The 21,778-nt window shown below is 43.1% G+C and overlaps 1 protein-coding gene across 1 annotated transcript; it reads left to right on the forward strand.

Moving 5' to 3' along the window:
• LOC120062898 (leucyl-cystinyl aminopeptidase-like) lies at positions 1 to 20,858 on the forward strand. The gene is given in 22 exon segments (XM_039012964.1): positions 1 to 90; positions 214 to 410; positions 561 to 672; positions 8,794 to 8,904; positions 8,906 to 9,034; positions 9,322 to 9,512; positions 10,191 to 10,329; positions 10,523 to 10,657; positions 10,807 to 10,927; positions 11,235 to 11,386; positions 11,568 to 11,681; positions 11,770 to 11,907; positions 12,043 to 12,174; positions 12,233 to 12,288; positions 14,578 to 14,666; positions 17,724 to 17,907; positions 18,298 to 18,454; positions 18,567 to 18,751; positions 18,921 to 19,082; positions 19,617 to 19,757; positions 20,547 to 20,628; positions 20,727 to 20,858. Coding segments are annotated over 22 exon segments (2,931 nt in total). The 5' UTR covers positions 1 to 18.
• Positions 20,859 to 21,778: the final 920 nt, after the last annotated feature.

Raw genomic sequence — 21,778 nt, forward strand, 5'->3', positions numbered from 1 at the left:
GCGTCCCTGCCCAGGAACATGATAGAGAACAGTATGTTTGAGGAGGAACCTGACGTGGTGGACCTGGCTAAAGACTCTACAGCCTTCCCAGTAATTACATACTATACAGCACTGACATTAACCCATCCACCCATCAGTTGTCCCGTCTCTTCTAACTGTTTGACTTTTTCCAGATTTTCATATTGTCCCCCCTCTTCCACCTCCCTCCTCCAGGCGTTGGAACCAGATGAGGTGGTGTACGAGCCCCGTAGCTCCCGTCTGCTGGTGCGAGGTCTGGGAGAGAACGACCTGGACGACGATGAGGAGGAGGACAATGAGTCGTCAGCCCGCCTACTGGGCATGTCCTTCATGAACAGAAGCGCCACCCACAATCCTAGCTCCTCCCCTTACAACAGACACGCTCCACCCAGGTCCTTTTTACTTTTCAAATCCAATCAAACTTTATTTAAAGTGAATTTAAACATCCCAGTACACTTTACAGTAAATGAAAAACAATAACATAAACAATACTAAAGATAAATATTATATTTATAGATTCGTAAATACTGTTTTTTGGTCAGGTCATGTTCCTGCCCCTCGGCTCGTATGCTGGTGGTGGGCGTGTTCATCTTGGTACTGGTCGCATCCATGGCGATGGTTCTCTACTTCCTGCCTGGCTGTACCTTCACTAAGGTAGGGGTGTGTGTGTGTTGGAGTGTCGGGGGTTTGTCTATGTGAAAAGTGTGTGGCTCCTGCATTGGCCTCCACAGGTACGGGAAGTGGTACCAGTGCCAAAAGGGCAAGATGGTGTGTGTGTATACAGTTGAAGTCGGAAGTTTACATACACCTTAGCCAAATACATTTAAACTCAGTTTTCACAATTCCTGACATTTAATCCTAGTAAAAATTCCCTGTCTTGGGTCAGTTAGGATCATCACTTTATTTTAAGAATGTAAAATGTCAGAATAATAGTAGATTTATTTCAGCTTTTATTTCTTTCATCACATTCCCAGTGGGTCAGAAGTTTACATACACTCAATTAGTATTTGGTAGCATTGCCTTTAAATTGTTTAACTTGGGTCAAACGTTTCGGGTAGCCTTCCACAAGCTTCCCACAATAAGTTGGGTGAATTTTGGCCCATTCCACCTGACAGAGCTGGTGTAACTGAGTCATGTTTGTAGGCCTCCTTGCTCGCACACGCTTTTTCAGTTCTGCCCACACATTTTCTATGGAATTGAGGTCAGGGCTTTGTGATGGCCACTCCAATACCTTGACTTTGTTGTCCTTAAGCCATTTTGCCACAACTTTGGAAGTATGTTTGGGGTCAAAGTCCATTTGGAAGACCCATTTGCGGCCAAGCTTTAACTTCCTGACTGATGTCTTGAGATGTTGCTTCAATATATCCACATAATTTTCCTGCCTCATGATGCCATCTATTTTGTGACGTGCACCAGTCCCTCCTGCAGCAAAGCACCCCCACAACATGATGCTGCCACCCCGTGCTTCACGGTTGGGATGGTGTTCTTCGGCTTGCAAGGCTCCCCCTTTTTCCTCCAAACATAACGATTATGGCCAAACAGTTCTATTTTTGTTTCATCAGACCAGAGAACATTTCTCCAAAAAGAGCGATCTTTGTCCCCATGTGCAGTTGAAAACCGTATGGCTTTTTTATGGCGGTTTTGAAGCTGTGGCTTCTTCCTTGCTGAGCGGCCTTTCAGGTTATGTCTATAGGACTCGTTTTACTGTGGATATAGATGCTTTTGTACTTGTTTCCTCCAGCATCTTCACAAGGTCCTTTGCTGCTGTTCTGGGATTGATTTGCACTTTTCGCACCAAAGTACGTTAATCTCTAGGAGACAGAACACGTCCCCTTCCTGAGCGGTATGATGGCTGGTGGTACCATGGTGTTTATACTTGCGTACTATTGTTTGTACAGATGAACGTGAAACCTTCAGGCGTCTGGAAATTGCTCCCAAGGATGAACCAGACTTAACAATGTTAAGTTTTCTCCTATCACAGCCATTAAACACTGTACCTGTTTATAAAGTCACCATTGGTCTCATGGTGGAATCCCTGAGAGGTTTCCTTCCTCTCTGGCAACTGAGTTAGGAAGGACACCGGTATCTGTATAGTGACTGGGTGTAATGATACACTATCCAAAGTGTAATTATTAAATTCACCATGCTCAAAGGAATATTCAATGTCTGCTTCTTTTTATTTACCCATCTACCAAAAGGTGCCCTTCTTTGCGAGGCATTGGAAATCCTCCCAGGTCTTTTTTATTTATTTTTTTATTTTATTTATTTCTTTTTTCTTTTTTTGGGGGGGTGGATCAGCTTAATATTGCGGAAAGAATGTTGCTTCCAATGTAATTGTCTGCATCATTTCCAATCCCCCATATTTTTTGGGGTAAATATATATATCCATTCACGTATGCATACATATACACATATATACATACACATACCTACATAGACATACATACTTTTTTTTAAAGAGTATACCTTTATTATTATTCCCCGCAAACCCTACCACCGATCCCCCAATTGGAGTAAACTGATAAACATTTCTGTTTTTACCTTCAATTTATACATCTTATACACATTTTACAGACACAGTCTACTTTATAATAGTTCTCTCTTGTTTGTTCTTAGTCCTTCCTCTATTTCTGTTGTCCATCCAGTTTGATTTCCACTTGTAACTGTGCTATTTCACAATAGCTCCGCACCTATACACATTTCACAGATCCCGTATGCCCTACATTGTTTATCTTGTTATTAGTCCCACCCTTCAGCTCCACTCAACCTTTCCCATCTATCTTCCAACATCATCCATTTCGGATTTTTATTTGCCATATATTTTTCAACTGTGCTGTGATGCTTCACAAAAGATTTGAATCTTCCTATTCTCATAGCTTCCACGGATTGTAAATTAAAAATAAACATTTTTGCTAAAATAATTATTATATTATTGATTGATTGACTATGGCTTTTCAAATCCCCCAGTATTGCTATCTGTAGCGTTAGTTCTACGCAAATGTTGCAATTCTTCAACCATTCCTGGACCTGTGACCAAAAACGAGCTACATGCGGACAATACCAAAATAAATGGTCTAATGACTCTGCCTCCTCACAGCAGAATCTACAGAGCTGGGAAGATTGTATCCCCCATATATATAACATTCTATTAGTTGCAAGAATTTTGTACAATAATTTAAATTGAAAAATTCGAAGTTTTGAATCCGGCGTTGTTTTGCGTATCAATTCATAAACCATGTGCCATGGAATGGGTACATCGAAAATCTCTTCCCAACTATTTTGCAATTTATATGGCACAGCTGTAAGTTTTTTGGTCCTTAAATGAAATTGGTATATGTTTTTATTTATCACACTTTTTTTTAACCATTTATGTTCTTTAATATAAGGCCGACATACAAGTTCCTTACTTTTATCCCCTTCCACCTGCCTCTTCCATTTTTGTGGTAATGCTGCAATTAATTGGTTGTAATTTTGGGTAGAGCAGACATTTCCATATGTCTGTGTTAGCTGCATGTGTGACATTACTCCACCAGTCCTATTTATGATATCATTCACAAAAATTATACCTTTTTTAAACATTTCTTCGATAAATACAGTTTTTTTTATCAATTACTATATTTGAATTTAACCACAAGATTTGTTGTACTATTTGTTCCGTCCTTTCAGGTGGATTAAACTGAAATTGCAACCAACTTTCTAAGGCTTGTTTAAAAAATAAAGATATTTTGGAGATTATTTCCTTTTCAAGCAACCGAAAGTGAGCAGGTGTAATCTGAATAAAGGGAAAAAGGCCCTTCTTGAACATAGGATGAGACATTCGTACCAATCTACTAGAGAACCAGTTTGGATTTAAGTATAACTTTTGTATGACTGATGCCTTTAGTGAGAGGTCTAATGCTTTAATATTTAATAATTTCTGCCCTCCGAATTCATATTCGTTATATAAATAGGCCCTTTTAATTTTATCTGGCTTGCCGTTCCAAATAAAATTGAATCTTTTTTGTTCATATAATTTAAAAAGCAGGTCACTAGGTGTAGGCAAAACCATAAGCAAATAGGTAAACTGTGATATGATTAAAGAGTTAATCAGGGTGATTTTCCCACAAATAGACAGGTATTTTCCTTTCCATGGTAGCAAGATCTTATCTATTTTTGCTAACTTTCTATAAAAATTTATTGGAGTGAGATCATTTCTTTCTTTTGGGATTTGTATACCGAGTATGTCCACATCACCGTCAGACCATTTAATTGGTAAACTACATGGCAATGTAAAATGTGTATTTTTTAGTGATCCAATACGTAATATGGTACATTTATCATAATTTGGTTTTAATCCAGAGAGGATAGCAAATGTATCTAGATCCTCTAAGAGGCCGTGGAGAGATTCTAGTTGTGGTTTTAAAAGAAAACATGAATCATCAGCGTACAATGACACCTTAGTTTTTAGGCCCTGGATTTCTAATCCCTTAATATTAATGTTTGATCTAATTTTAACAGCTAACATTTCGATGGCAATAATAAATAGATATGCCGATAGTGGACAACCTTGTTTTACTCCTCTAGATAGTTTAAAACTTTCTGAGATGTAGCCATTATTTACTATTTTACACCTAGGGTTACTATACATAATTTTTACCCATTTTATAAGAGATTCCCCAAAATTGAAATATTCTAGGCATTTATATATAAACTCCAGTCGTACTTTATCAAAAGCCTTTTCAAAATCAGCTATGAAAACCAGGCCTGGTGTCCCCGATATTTCATAGTGTTCTATTGTTTCCAGTACTTGCCTTATATTATCTCCAATGTATCGTCCATGTAAAAAACCTGTCTGATTAGGATGAATAATATCTGACAAAACTTTTTTTATTCTATGCGCCAAGCATTTTGCTAGGATTTTTGCATCACAACACTGAAGTGTAAGAGGTCTCCAATTTTTTAAATGGACTGGATCTTTATATATACCACTTGGGTCCTGTTTCAGTAATAATGATATCACACCTTCTTGTTGCGTGTCTGATAATCTATCATTTATATAGGAGTGGTTAAAACAAGCTAATAATGGTCCTTTGAGTATATCAAAAAAATGTTTGTATACTTCCACTGGTATGCCATCCAGTCCTGGAGTTTTCCCATCCTTTAAAGGCCCCAATTGCATCAAGTAGTTCCTCCTCTGTAATTAGGCCTTCACATGAGTCTTTCTGTACAGATGTTAATTTTACATTATTATTAGGGAAAAAATCCATACAATTAGTTTCAGTTAGTGGAGATGGAGGAGCCTGAAACGAAAATATATTCTTAAAGTACTTTACTTCCTCTTTCAAAATATCATTTGGTGAATCATGCGTGACTCCATCATTTGTAACAAGTTTTAATACGTTTTTTTTGGTAGCATTTCTATATTGAAGATTGAAAAAGAATTTGGTGCATTTTTCCCCATATTCCATCCAGTTCGCTTTATTTTTATAATATATTACACTGGATCTTTCTTGAATAAGTTCCTCCATTTCTTTTTGTTTTTCCTCTAACTTATTCTGTGCCTCTATGGTACCGTTTTTATTGTTATCTAACTGTACTGTTAGTCCTTCAATTTCCTTTGTTAATATGGACTCTTTTGATCGAAATTGCTTTTGTTTTATAGATGAGTACTGAATTGCATGGCCTCTAAAGGCACACTTAAAAGTGTCCCATACAATATGGGGATCTGCTGTACCTATGTTATGTCTAAAAAAGTCAGTTATAAATTCCTCTGTCCTAGTTCTAAACAATTTATCATCTAGTAGGCTTTGATTAAATTTCCAATATCCTCGCCCACGTGGAAATTCTGTAAGAGTAATATATATGCCAATTATGTGATGGTCCGACCGCATTCTGTCCCCTATCAAACACTTTTTAACTTTTGGTGCCAGAGAGAATGATATAAGAAAGTAGTCAAGGCGACTAGCTTGATTAAGCCTCCGCCATGTATATCTCACTAGGTCAGGGTATTTAAGTCTCCATATATCCACTAATTCCAATATATCCATGACATTCCTGATTTCCTTAAGTGCCTGAGGGTGATAGTTTGTAGTGTGATTTCCTTTCCGGTCCGTAGAGGTATTTAAGACCGTATTAAAATCTCCCACTATAATAATAGAGTCTAGTGTTGCTTGTAGAGTTGATACATTCTTATATATATTGTCAAAGAAGCTTGGATCATCATTATTCGGACCGTATAGGTTAATAAGCCATATATGTTTATTGTCCAATAACATATTTAAAATAATCCATCTACCTTGAGGATCTGTTTGGACAAGTTGCACATTTGGATCAAAGTTATTATTAATTAAAACCATCACCCCTTTTGAATTTCTTTGCCCATGGGAGAAATATATTTCGCCCCCCCAGTTCTTTTTCCACAAAACTTCATCTAAAACTGTCGAATGGGTTTCCTGTAAACAGTAGATATTATAATCCTTCTCTTTTAGCCAGGTAAATACTGATCGTCTTTTCTTATTATCTGCTAAGCCATTACAATTGTAACTGGCTATACTTATTTCACCACTTACCATAATGAGACACACCTTTCAATTATTTTTATCAAAATATATGTTTGTAAACGTCCTATTAAAAAGTAACATAATGATTGAGTTTCTATATAGTTGTACCATGACATTTGCATCTCCACTAAGCAAACCTCCAATTGGTCCCCACTATTCCACCCGCCAAAAGCCCCCATCTCGAGTTGGGTTGTCATCCCAATGCCCGGCAGACCACCCCCGACCCCCCGCATCGCACAGCCCCGGACCGACTGGGATCCATCCTTCGAAAAGTGCACACAGCGCCATCCACCGAACCGAAGCAGATCCATTGCCAAATGCATTTCCATCGCCCTCACCTCGATTTTTATTACATATTGCTGTGAATCATCCTCTATAGTCCCTAACATCTTTTACTTCTTCCTTCGCAACAGTTGTGGGATACACACATACACCCACACACATTCAGCCCTTACCCCCACACAACCATAAGCTCACCCTCTCAACAATTGCACCATCCCAGAGCCCAACTCAAGATGGGTCATGATTTACAAATGTACTTGCAGTTGCAGCTGCATGAGAAGGCCTGCAAGACCGCGCAAAAAATGAGCATAAATGTAGAGATTTATTTACCATTGTCACATCCTAGATGATGGAGGTCAAATGTACACCTTCTTCCTGAAACACCCACAATACGGTCATCCATTTTGACCATGTTCCCAAGCATCTCCATGCAGTCCGTTTGGTTTCGTGCCACCAGGGCCACAATAATATACCCCCTCTCTGAATGTCCGAGTGTGACCCCCTCCCCATGGGTTACTGCAGCTAGTGTTGCCAGCACTGCCACTGCCTGGGTGGGGGCACCCCACCGGAATCCCCACCGGCTAGGTACAAGGTCGTCAAGGTTCTCATTAGCAGCTTTGAGAATTTCCTTGTTTATTATGCTCTCCCTTTAGGGGGCTTTGGCTTTGCAGGACCAACCCTGCCAAGCAGGCTCAGAATCTTGAGGGGGCAGTGCTGCTCTTGGTCCCTGACCTCATTTTGGCTGCATACAGACCGCTTACAGCATGCACATAAAACAGTTAGGGACTTCTCCTTAGTATCTGGGCCATTCATGTGGGTGTCTAGGGTATAGGGCCATGGACCGTACCATTAAAATAGGATAATAAATAATTAGATATAATTTATTTTAAAAATGTAGTTCCCCATGATAGGACAATAAATAAATAAGACGTATAATTCATTATAAAAGTATATCCATCATCTGAACAACATTGAAAGCCCTCTCATACCCGGCCCACAGCAATACACTGGCTCTGGGATATGCAACTATTTCATTACTCACTCACTCAACTTTCCAAACATAACAAATAAAAATAAACACACACCACACCATCCACACATACTGTGCCTTCTGTTTACTTAGTTTTTATCTTCACTATGTAGAAATAGTGCTTGTGTTCAATTAGTTATATGTGAAGATTTATAGAAAAGCTATATTTTGTATTGTATTGTTACAATCAGTAACCGGGCTTGAATTGTGTTTATTTTCCTCATCTATGAGAACTTTGTAATTTTTAAAATAACCATGGAGTAATCTTTGTGTCTCTGAACAACTGGTTATCAATATATAGTTTATCAACGACGAGAGCTACTCGTTTCGCTTTTAATCTATTTTCTTTGAAAATTGGATACAGAACTTTGCGCCGTTCTGCAATTTCTTTCGGAAACTGATCATTCATGCCAATTTTGGTCCCAGCAAGTCTTTTACCCAGGCTTTTAACCATTATTTTATCTTTTTTATCTAATCCTCCCAGGTCTTTGTAGTTGAATCTGTTTTTGAAATTCACTGTTCGACTGAGGGACCTTACAGATAATTGAATGTGTGGGGTACAGTGTTGAGGTAGTCATTCAAAAATCATGTTAAACACTATTATTGCACACAGAGTGAGTCCATGCATCTTATTATGTGACTTGTTAAGCACGTTTACTCCTGAACTTATTTAGACTTCCCATAACGAAGAGGTTGAATACTTATTGACTCAAAACATTTCAGCTTTAATTTTGAATTAATTTGTAAAAATGTTGAAAAACATAATTCCACTTTGACATTCTGGGGTATTGTGTGTAGTGCAGTGACACACATTCTCAATTTAATCCATTTAAAATTCAGGCTGTAACACAACAAAATCAAGGTGTGTGAATACTTTCTGAAGTAACTGTGTGTATTCACTGTGTTGATCCTCTTTCTCCCCAGGCTGGCTGTGGTAAGGCTAACTCCTCCACTCCTAACAGCACCAATGGGGAGCTGTTTCCCTGGAATGAGCTCCGACTCCCAGCCAGTGTACAGCCTGTGAACTATGACCTCTACCTTGACCCCTAACCTGACTTCCATGACCTTCACTGGCCGCACTGTCATCAACATGACAATACTACATGACACCAAGCGCATAGTTCTGCACAGCTCTGAACTCATTATCACCAAGGCAACCTTCCAGGTAGCCTATGATCAGCCGTGCCATTGCTATTTACTTGAAAATAATATGAAGAGAAATACATCTTTATAGGTTTCGATTTTTAACTGTAATCATTCTTATATTAATGCACAGTGTGTAACTGTCTGACTAGCAGTGTAGAGAGAGTAAGATTTGCTTCCCCTGTGAAGATAAATTGTTTTACCTCGATAATGATGTTTTCCCTAGATAGTTGTTTTCCCTTGCTCAGTAATGTTTTATTAGACTATGTTTTACCTTATTAAATGCTGTTTTTACTATAACCCTTCCAGGTTGGAGAGGATAAGAGTGTTGAGGTGAAGCTGTTGGAGTATAAACCATGGCAGCAGATAGCTGTAAGCTTCCCAGAGGATCTGAAGGTAGGCCAGGTGTGTGTGTTAACGTTGGACTATGCAGCCAACCTCTCACACACCTATGACGGCTTCTACAACAGCTCCTACAACGACAAGACTGGAGCCAAGAGGTAAGCAAAATTATTTTTAAAACAATACAAAACAAAACAACTAAAGTTTGCTCTAAAAATAACATCTTAACTCAGGGTGAATGCAGTGAGATGCATTCTGTAATAGTGTGTAAACTTGACAATGTTTGTTGACGTAGTAAACTACAACTCCAGTTTGAGCCTAGTCCTCGCTCTCTGTGTGACTCTGGCCACCCTCTCCTCAGGGTCCTAGCTGCCACCCAGTTTGAGCCTAGTCCTCGCTCTCTGTGTGACTCTGGCCACCCTCTCCTCAGGGTCCTAGCTGCCACCCAGTTTGAGCCTAGTCCTCGCTCTCTGTGTGACTCTGGCCACCCTCTCCTCAGGGTCCTAGCTGCCACCCAGTTTGAGCCTAGTTCTCGCTCTCTGTGTGACTCTGGCCACCCTCTCCTCAGGGTCCTAGCTGCCACCCAGTTTGAGCCTAGTCCTCGCTCTCTGTGTGACTCTGGCCACCCTCTCCTCAGGGTCCTAGCAGTTTGAGCCTAGTCCTCGCTCTCTGTGTGACTCTGGCCACCCTCTCCTCAGGGTCCTAGCTGCCACCCAGTTTGAGCCTAGTCCTCGCTCTCTGTGTGACTCTGGCCACCCTCTCCTCAGGGTCCTAGCTGCCACCCAGTTTGAGCCTAGTCCTCGCTCTCTGTGTGACTCTGGCCACCCTCTCCTCAGGGTCCTAGCTGCCACCCAGTTTGAGCCCCAGGCAGCCAGGAAGGCCTTCCCCTGTTTTGACGAGCCGGCCTTTAAAGCCACTTTCCTGGTCAGGATCACAAGGGAGCCTGGATACATCACTCTGTCCAACATGCCCCAGGTACTGTGTGTGTGTGTGTGCACGCGCTCGAGAGTTTGCCTGCACCAGTGTGTTTTTAAGTGGTAAACATGCATCAATACATTACAAAATCAAATACGTGATGTGTGATATCAAGTGATTACTGGAGACACTTGACATGAAGAATGCCAGTGATTAAATAATCTGTTAATATAACTGTTGTTGTGTTCCCCAGGCTAAGACGACTACATTACCCAGCGGCCTGTTGGAGGATGAGTTTGAGCAGACTGGCATTAATATGAGCACCTACCTGGTGGCCTTCATCGTAGCCAACTTCACCAGCATCACTAGAAACGTTTCCAATACACTGGTACGTACAGAATCCCTGCCTCACAATATATTCACACTATTTCTATGGCCTGCAAAACACTGGAATGCAACTGTCTACTCTGTGCCTATCCCCCTATTTTGGGATCTAATGTATTTATTCCATTTCTATGGTGTGTGTGTGTGTTCTAGGTGTCAGTGTACTCTGTGCCAGAGAAGAAGGAACACACACACTATGCTCTGGACACAGCCTCCAAGCTGCTGCACTTCTACAACACCTTCTTTGAAATCGTCTACCCTCTGAGGAAACTAGGTGAGAGGTGACACAGAAAGACACAACACACAGACACTCAGCCCTCACACAATAAACTCATCCATTAGGGATTTCATTTTTGTATATTTTTATATTAAGGCTGTAACAAAATGTGGAAAAAGTCAAGGGTTCTGAATACTTTCTGAATGCATTGTAGTATGAAGGCCAGAAGATTCATTTGAAAATGTGTAAGAGAAAAGTGTAATGTTTTCGATAATGAGACACAAAATATGCCTTGGTATTTACCCCTCCACCTTTCCGTCCCTCTCTCTCTCTACTCTTCCTTCCTTCTCTCCACCTCCTCCAGACCTGGTGGCTATCCCAGACTTTCTGGCGGGAGCGATGGAGAACTGGGGTCTGATCACCTTTAGAGAGACCAGCCTGCTGGTGGAAAACCAGTCCTCTCCTCTCGACAAACAACTCATCGCTAACGTCGTAGCCCACGAGCTCGCTCACCAGGTGTGTGTTTGTCTGTTGTGTGTGTGTGTGTGTAGGCTACTACAAGGTGATGGAACATATGTGTATCTCAGCAGTCTTAATGCTGTTTTATGCAGTTGCTATAACAGTGCTGTAATGCTCATTATGATAGTGTTATAAAGCGGTCATAAAACTGTTCTAATTCCGTTGTGATGTGTGTCAGTGGTTTGGGAATCTGGTGACGATGCGTTGGTGGAATGACCTGTGGCTGAACGAAGGCTTCGCCACCTACTGGCAGTACACGTCCCTAATGACAGTGTTCCCACAGCTGGACCTAGTAAGCAGCACCACGTCACACATGCAGGTGCTGTGTCAGTGTAGGTTTAGATAACCGTGGATTGATGATCTGTCTTCTCTGTCTCCAGGGCAATGTGTTCCTGGGGGTGCGCTTTAAGGCCATGGCCAAAGATTCTTTAAACTCCTCCCACCCAGTGTCAGTGTCATCCCAGGTGACCACACCTGAGCAGGTGTCTGAGATGTTTGACTCTGTCACCTATGAGAAGGTACAGTCTTGAGCTTTACTCACAAATGTGCTTAAAAGTTCATTGATTAGTAGAGTGAAGGATATTGGTGCTGTAGTCACAGCAGTAATGTGTCTGTCTGTCTGTCTGTGTCTGTCTGTCCGTGTGTGTCTCTAGGGTGCTTCCCTCCTGCTGATGTTGAAAACCACTCTGCCAGACGGTCAGTTCAGGAAAGGACTCATGGAATACCTGGATAACTACAGAGGATCTAACACTGTTACTGAAGACCTCTGGAACAGTCTCACCCAGGTAGGTGTGGTCTGTCTGAGACACTCTATCTCCGTTTCCTCATTAGTTATTTTCACAGGTTCCTTATTTTGCGGCTGTAAAATCTGCCGCCATATCCTTCCTCTTTTCACAACGGTCACCCTGTCTGTGTATTAAGTGGGTGTGTCTTGTCTGTTGTATTACGTGGGGGTGTCTTGTCTGTTGTATTACGTGGGGGTGTCTTGTCTGTTGTATTACGTGGGGGTGTCTTGTCTGTTGTATTACGTGAGAGAGAGCGTGAGTAATAATGACAATTGCAACAATACTGACTGAACAAGGAACACTTATTTTAACTTAATATAATACGTAACACACACTCACACACACTCTCACACTCTCACACACACACACTCTCACGCGCACACACTCTCACGCATACACACGCACACGCACTCACGCCCTCACACACGCTCTCACACACTCACTCTCACGCACACACTCACTCTCACGCTCTCACACACTCACTCTCTCACACACTCTCACGCACACACACACTCTCACACACTCTCACGCACTCACACACTCACACTCACACTCACACACACTCTCTCACGCACACGCTCTCACGCACACACACATGCACTCTCACGCACACACACACACACACACACACACACTCTCACGCACACACACTCGCGCTCTCACGCACTCACGCTCTCTCACACACTCTCACGCACACGCTCTCTCACGCACATGCACTCTCACGCATACACTCACTCTCACGCACACACTCTCACACACTCTCACACATACACACTCTCACACATACACGCTCACGCACACACGCTCACGCACACTCTCTCTCACGCACATGCACTCTCACGCACATGCACTCTCACGCACATGCACTCTCACACACACGCTCTCTCACGCGCCACACTCGCACCCACGCTCACGCTCTCTCACGCACACTCACTCTCACGCTCTCTCACGCACACGCTCTCACGCACACGCTCTCTCACGCACATTCTCTCTCACGCACACACTCTCACGCCCTCTCACTCTCACACACACGCACACACACTCTGTCACACACACACACTCTCGCACTCTCACGCACACGCTCTCACTCTCACACACACACTCACTCTCATACACACACACACTCTCACACATACACGCTCACACACTCACACATACACACTCTCACACACTCTCACGCACATTCACTCTCACGCACACGCTCTCTCACGCGCTCACACTCACACACCCACGCACACGCACTCTCATGCACACGTACTCTCACGCTCTCTCACGCACACACTCTCACGCACACACACACACACTCTCACAGACACACTCATGCACTCACGCTCTCTCACACACTCTCACGCACACGCTCTCACGCACACACACATGCACTCTCACGCACACACACACACACACACACACACACTCTCACGCACACACACTCGCGCTCTCACGCACTCACGCTCTCTCACACACTCTCACGCACACGCTCTCTCACGCACATGCACTCTCACGCATACACTCACTCTCACGCACATACTCTCACGCCCTCACACACTCACTCACACACTCTCACACACACACACACACTCTCTCACAGACACTCACACACACTCTCTCACAGACACTCACACACACTCTCACACACACTCACACTCTCACACACACTCACACTCTCACGCGCACACACTCTCACGCATACACACTCTCACGCACACGCACTCACGCCCTCACACACGCTCTCACACACTCACTCTCACGCACACACTCACTCTCACGCTCTCACACACTCACTCTCTCACACACACACATACTCTCACACACACTCTCACGCACACACACTCGCGCTCTCACGCACTCACGCTCTCTCACACACTCTCACGCACACGCTCTCTCACGCACACGCTCTCTCACGCACATGCACTCTCACGCATACACGCACTCTCACGCACATACTCTCACGCCCTCACACACTCACTCACACACTCTCACGCCCTCACACACTCTCTCACACACACTCACACACACTCTCACACTCTCACACACACACACTCTCACGCGCACACACTCTCACGCATACACACGCACACGCACTCACGCCCTCACACACGCTCTCACACACTCACTCTCACGCACACACTCACTCTCACGCTCTCACACACTCACTCTCTCTCACGCACACACACACTCTCACACACTCTCACGCACTCACACACTCACACTCACACTCACACACACTCTCTCACACACACTCTCTCACACACACACACGCACACACACACACACACACACGCACTCTCACGCACATTCACTCTCACACTCTCTCTCTCTCTCACACACACACACACACACTCTCTCACACATACTCTCTCACACACACACATTCACACCAACCTTTCTTTGTGTTCTCCTCAGCCTGTGGCATATCCCTGTGACGTATGTGAATGACAGCTGTAGCTCTGCCCCTTCCTGCAGACAGATCTTCACGCTAAGAAATAAGACAGGTAAATAATGAGACAGGAAAAGAATAAGACCGGTAAAACTCTGTACATTCAGCTCTGTAGTTGTCAGTGAGCTTGACTAACTTCATGAATTGTCTAATTCAGGACAAGCAAGCCTTTATGATTTTAATTGCTTGTGATACATATGGATTAGAGGTCGACCGATTATGATTTTTCAACGCCGATACCGATTATTGGAGGACAAAAAAGGCCGATATCGATTAATCGGCTGATTAAAAAAAAATATATATATATATATATATATATATATATGTATTTATATATATATATATATCATACACACACATTTTTGTAATAATGACAATTGCAACAATACTGACTGAACAAGGAACACTTATTTTAACTTAATATAATACATAAATAAAATCAATTTAGTCTCAAATAACATGAACATATGTTAAAACGAACCAGCAGCTTTCATGGGTCTTAGGTTGTAGTGCAGAAAGCAGAGCTCGTCTGCATGGTCCCCTGTCAGTCTGCTCCTCCGCGAAACACAGACCTTATTTGAAGTAGATCAAAACATTCTCTATGGAAGACATGAACGGTAAAATAACGAAGGAACCCCTTTCAAGTTCAGCCGCAAGTTATTACAGGAATTATAACGCGTCGACTATTTCTCTCTAAACCATATACCTTTGACTAATCCGGAAACTATCACCTCAAACAAAAAGTTTATTCCGTTCCGTATTTTATCTAACAGGTGGCATCCATGAGTCTAAATATTCCTGTTACATTGCACAACCTTCAATGTTATGTCATAATTATGTAAAATTCTGGCAAATTAGTTCGCAAAGAGCCAGGCGGCCCAAACTGTTGCATATACCCTGACTCTGCGTGCAATGAACGCAAGAGAAATGACACCATTTCACCTGGTTAATATTGCCTGCTAACCTGGATTTCTTTTAGCTAAATATGCAGGTTTAAAAATATATACTTGTGTATTGATTTTAAGAAAGGCATTGATGTTTATGGTTAAGTACACATTGGAGCAATGACAGTCATTGATTGTTTTTTATAAGATAAGTTTAATGCTAGCTAGCAACTTACCTTAGCTTACTGCATTCGCTAACAGGCAGGCTCCTCGTGGAGTGCAATGTAATCAGGTGTTAGAGCATTGGACTAGTTAACTGGAAGGTTGCAAGATTGGATCCTCCGAGCTGACAAGGTTAAAAATCTGTTCCTAGGCCGTCATTGAAAATAAGAATGTGTTCTTAACTGACTTGCCTAATTAAATAAAGATTAAATAAAGGTGTAAAAAAAATAATTAAAAAAAATACAGATTTCCGATTGTTATGAAAACTTGAAATCTGCCCTAATTAATCGGCCATTCCGATTAATCGGTCGACCTCTAATATGGATATATACAGTGCATTCGGAAAGTATTCAGATTCCTTGACTTTTCCCACATTTTGTTACGTTACAGCCTCATTTCCCCTCGTCAATCTATAACACAATACATCATAATGACAAAGCAAAAACACAATTGTTGCCAATTTATAAAACCCCCCCTGAAATATCACATTTACATAAGTATTCAGACCCTTTACTCAGTACTTTGTTGAAGCACCTTTGGCAGCGATCACAGCATCGAGTCTTCTTGGGTATGAAGCTACAAGCTTGGCACACCTGTATTTGGGGAGTTTCTCCCATTCTTCTCTGCATATTCTCTCAAGCTCTGTCAGGTTGGATGAGGAGAGTCGCTGCACAGCTATTTTCAGGTCTCTCCAGAGATGTTCAATCGGGTTGAAGTCCGGGCTCTGGCTGGCCCACTCAAGGACATTCAGAGACTTGTCCCGAAGCCACTCCTGCGTTGTCTTGGCTGTGTGCTTAAGGTTGTTGTCTTGTTGGAAGGTGAACCTTCTCCCCAGTCTGAGGTCCTAAGAGCTCTGGAACAGGTTCTCATCAAGGATCTCTCTGTACTTTGCTCCGTTCATCTTTGCCTCGATCCTGACAAGTCTGCCAGTCCCTGCCACTGAAAAACATCCCCACAGCATGATGCTGCCACCACCATGTTTCACCATAGGGACGGTGCCAGATTTCCTCCATACATGACGCTTGGCTTCAAGGGCAAAGAGTTCAATCTTGGTTTCATCAGACCAGAGAATCTTGTTCCTTATTGTCTGAGAGTCTTTAGGTGCCTTTTGGCAAACTCCAAGTGGGCTGTCATGTGTCTTTTACTGAGGAGTGGCTTCCATCTGGCCATTCTACCATAAAGGCCTGATTGTTGGAGTGCTGCAGAGATGGTTGTCCTTCTGGAAGGTTCTCCCATCTCCACAGAGGAACTCTGGAGCTCTGTCAGGGTGACCATCAGGTTCTTGGTCACCTCCTTGACCAAGGCCCTTCTCCCCCGATTGCTCAGTTTGGCCAGATGGCCAGCTCTAGGAAGAGTCTTGGTGGTTCCAAACATCTTCAATTTAAGAATGATGGAGGCCACTGTGTTCTTCGGAACCTTCAATGCTGCAGAGATTTTTTGGTAACCTTCCCCAGGTCTGTGGCTCGACACAATCCTGTCTCGGAGCTCTACGGACAATTCCTTCGACCTCATGGCTTGGTTTTTGCTCTGACATGCACTGTCTACTGTGGGACCTTATATAGGCAGGTGTGTGCCTTTCCAAATAATGTCCAATCAATTGAATTTACCACAGGTGGACTCCAATCAAGTTGTAGAAACATCTCAAGGATGATCAATGGAAACAGGATGCACCTGAGCTCAATTTCGAGTCTCATAGCAAAGGGTCTGAATACTTATGTAAATAAGGTATTTCTGTTTTTTATTTTTAATACATTTGCTAAAATGTCTGAAATCCTGTTTTTGCTTTGTCATTATGGGGTATTGTGTGTAGATTGCTGAGGATTTAATAAAAAATGTAATAATCCATTTTAGAATAAGGCTGTAACGTAACAAAATGTGTAAAAAGTCAAGGGGTCTGAATACTTTCCGAAGGCACTGTATATAGTAGCCTGCTGGTTGTATGCGCTGAGGTTCTAGGTAAAAGCATGACCATGTGTCTAAGTGCATTGTTATGTGTTTCCAATTAGCGACTCTGAATGTGTCGGACAGTGTGAAGTGGCTGAAGTTGAACTACATGAACACAGGCTTCTATATAGTTCACTATGGAGACGAGGGCTGGGCCACTCTCATAGATGCTCTTAAGACTGATATCAACATACTCACACCCCACGACCGCGCTTCACTCATACACAACATCTTTGCCCTGTCCAGGTCAGTGTGTGTGTGTTTGTACTGTGGCATGGTACGCTCAATGATAATAGTAGCTGGGAGATGGATGTCTGTCTCTCAGAAAGACTCAATTCATTTTTTTTTTTTTGTGGTCGATGCTGTAAAAAATAATGTTCTCAGTCAACCTACCTGGTAAATAAGGTTATAAATAGATTATACATAGATTCATCTATTTTTAACCTCATTTTACCAGGTAGGATGACAGCAATGACCACTTAAAAAAAAAAAGATCATAATTGGAGGCCTGCCTTAATGCTCTGCCTGGACTTGTACGATTGTGTGAATGTCTGCATTTTTAGCTCCACAGACAACAGACACAAATAGACAGAATTCATTCAGATCTATTGTCTATTTTTCTCTCCCCCTCATCAGGCTGGGTCGTGTGTCCTTCCGTCATGTTTTAAATCTGTTGGAATATGCCACCAATGAGACTGAGACTGCTCCTCTGACAGAGGCCCTGTCACAGCTCAGCTCTGTTTACAGACTACTGGACAAGAGACAGGAGCAAAGACTGGTGGCCCGCATGAAGGTAAATGCACGCATGCACACACACACTAGATTGTCAGGTACCTTGTTTTGGAGCCTAGTCCCACCATTTGGGACACACTGACTGTGCTTTCACTTTGTAATGTGTGTTTAAGGTGTACATTTGGGGTCATTTTGGCCAGCTGATGGACAGTCAGGACTGGGGAGAGGAGGAGAGTGTGTCCAGACAGGAGCTGAGGTCAGCCCTGCTAGAGATGGCCTGTAGTCTGGGACGGCAGAACTGTACTGACCAGGCCACGGCCCTCTACGACCAGTGGACCAACTCCAACCAAACCAAACAGTAGGTACACACACCAACTGACTTTAGAGTTTAAATATAAGAATATATACTTTTGCTGGTTTAAAAAATATATATACTTTTAGATTTTTTGACCGCCATGGTCTTCATCAGTAGTAAAGCTAGATATCTATTCTATAGTGATCTTGTGGTGCAATGTTGTCTCCTCCAGGATCCCAGGTGATCTGAAGCGAGTGGTGTTCTCTGTAGCGGCCCAGTCTGACCTCAGATGGCATACTCTCATGGAGGCCTACAGTTCCACCACGTATGACTCTGAGAAACGCAAGATACTGCAGGCCCTGGCCTCCACACAGGACCCACAAAGCATCGTATGGTAAGGGAGAGAGTGAGTGTGGGCCCACGGTACTTAATCAATTTACAGACAGATTAACTGGCCAACTAACCTCTACCCAGAGTTTGTGCAGAGAGACATACAGCTGTACTCAAGCTGATCTTCCCCCTGAAGCTAGGACCGAAGAGTCCCTTCCCATCTTCCTGAAAACATCTGAAACCCTACCTCTTCAAGGAGTATTTTAAATACCCTCCCCCTCTTCTCGCACCCCCTCCTCGCACCCCCTCCTCATGCCCGAGGCTTTCGTGAACTAACATTCGCACTTCACTTTTTACCCCCTTACTAGATCTGACTTTGCTGATAGCTACTTTATTGGGGGAAAAGTGCACTTACTATGACTGAGATATGTGGTTGTCCCACCTACCTATTTTAGGATGAATGGACTAACTATGTCGCTCTGGATGAGAGTGTCTGCTAAATGGCTAAAATGTAAAATGTGCCCAAGCTGTGCCCTGATATGTTTGTAGCAGCCTATGGTGTGTGTCTCTGCATCACTCTAAACACCTCCTCCTTCAGGATTCTGAGCGTGGGGCTCGAGGGAGGGATTATCCAGACCCAGGAGCTGCCATTGGTCATCAGCACCATGAGCGATGGCTTCGTTGGCCACTTGTTCGTCTGGGACTTTGTCAAAGAGAACTGAGACAGGATCATAGAGAAGTGAGTGCCACCTTATGAATTAGATCAATTATACACTGAGTGTACAAAACATTAAGAACACCTGCTCGTTCCATGACAGACTGACCAGGTGAAAGCTATGATCCCTTTTTAATGTCACTTGTTAAATCCACTTTAATACGTGTAGATGAAGGGGAGGAGACGGGTTAAAGAAGGATTTTTAAGCCTTGAGACAATTGAGACATGGATTGTGCATGTGTGCCATTTTAAGAGGGTGAATGGGCAAGACAAAATATTTAAGTGTCTTTGAACGGGGTATGGTAGTAGGTGCCAGGTGCACCGGTTTGTGTCAAGAACTGCAACGCTGCTGGCTTTTTCACGCTCAACAGTTTCCTGTGTGTATCAAGAATGGTCCACCACCCAAGGGACATCTAACCGAGTACACACAACTGTGGGAAGCATTGAAGTCAACATGGGCCAGCTTCCCTGTGGAACGCTTTCGCCACCTTGTAGAGTCCATGCCCTGACGAATGGAGGCTGTTCTGAGGGCAAAAGGGGGTCCAACTCAATATTAGGACGGTGTTCCTAATGTTTGGTATAGTCAGTGCACATTTACATACTTACAGCATCAACCTACAGAACAATGAGCCCAAAAACAATAGTTTCCCAGTCGATATCAGTGGGCCTGTTTTGATTGGCTGTTGTGGAGCCTAGCCTGTTTTGATTGGCTCTTGTGGAGCCTGGCCTGTTTCGATTGGCTCTTGTGGAGAAGTGGCCTGTTTCTATTGGCTGTTGTGAAAAAATTGCCTGATTTTGATTGTGTGTGTGTAGGTTCCCAGTGGGGTCCTATCCCATCCAAAGCATCATCAAGTCCACCACCTCCCAGTTCTCCACTCAGACACACCTGGAGGAGGTGAGCTTACACCTCAGAACCATGCCGACTCTATATCGTGTCTGTGTATCAGATGCCTAGTATGTGTTAGTCTTCTCTCATGTCAACTGTGTGTGTAGGTCCAGGGTTTCTTCTCCAGTCTGAAGGAGCGGGGGTCTCAGATGCGTAGCGTCAAGGAGGCTTTAGAGACCATCAGACTGAACCAGCTCTGGATGGACAGGAACCTCCCAACACTCAGAATCTGGCTCTAACATGGCTGCTTGGCAACTGTCGCTCCCGGCAACCTGCTCCGAGGGCCAAGTTGCCATGGCAACATCAGTGTTTGCACTATAGTAGGGCTTGTGTCTCAAAGGACATCATATTCCCCATATAGTGGCTACTTTATTTTTTTCACTATGATCAAGAGTAGTTCACTATATAGGGAACAGGGTTTCCTATGAGTTGTAGTAGCCAGCTCAGGGTTGCTCTAGAGATTGTGTATCTGACCCCGTATCAATCGGACTCTAACTCCTCTCTCTCTATGCTGTCGACCAAACCTTCACACCGCTTTCATCACAACAGCATGCCTGGACACACAGCAGAGTGTCTTTCTTTCAAACTCAACGTGCTTCACAAATGACTGTCCTACTGTCTGGGGGAGGATGGGGAGATGGGAGAATGTCTGTTGAAGGCCAGAGTAAGGCTACAGAGCTGACACACAATACAAAGGGGCTAGGTGACCATGTACAGTAGGCACGCTCAGCAGGCTACAGCCAGAACGTGTATATGTTGAAGGAAAATACCTTACTGTTTAGATCAGTGGTGTCCCCCCAAAAATGTGGGACTAAAAATGACTAAAACCAAATTTAAACTGTGTAAAAATGTTAATGGCGCTATATTTATACCGTTTATTGACTGTCCAGCTCACTAATAATAACTGAAATGAAAACTAGACAGTCGGGGAGCATCAAATTCTCAAAATGATGGATAGAGGACAATTTCTTTTGCAGATTTTGGCACTTTTAAAATATATTTGTTTTTAAAGACCGAATGCGGCCCTCAGGGCAAAATTTGTTTGAGACCCCGGGTTTAGATGCTCCCAAAGTTAAACTCTACCACATTTCCACCACTGTCGGTCTGTTAATTAGACCTCAAGAAGTGTTTTGGTCTGTTGGTATAAACCAGGGGACAA

Source organism: Salvelinus namaycush, chromosome 18 (genome assembly GCF_016432855.1).
Source record: "Salvelinus namaycush isolate Seneca chromosome 18, SaNama_1.0, whole genome shotgun sequence".
In the NCBI taxonomy this organism is placed as follows: domain Eukaryota; kingdom Metazoa; phylum Chordata; class Actinopteri; order Salmoniformes; family Salmonidae; genus Salvelinus; species Salvelinus namaycush.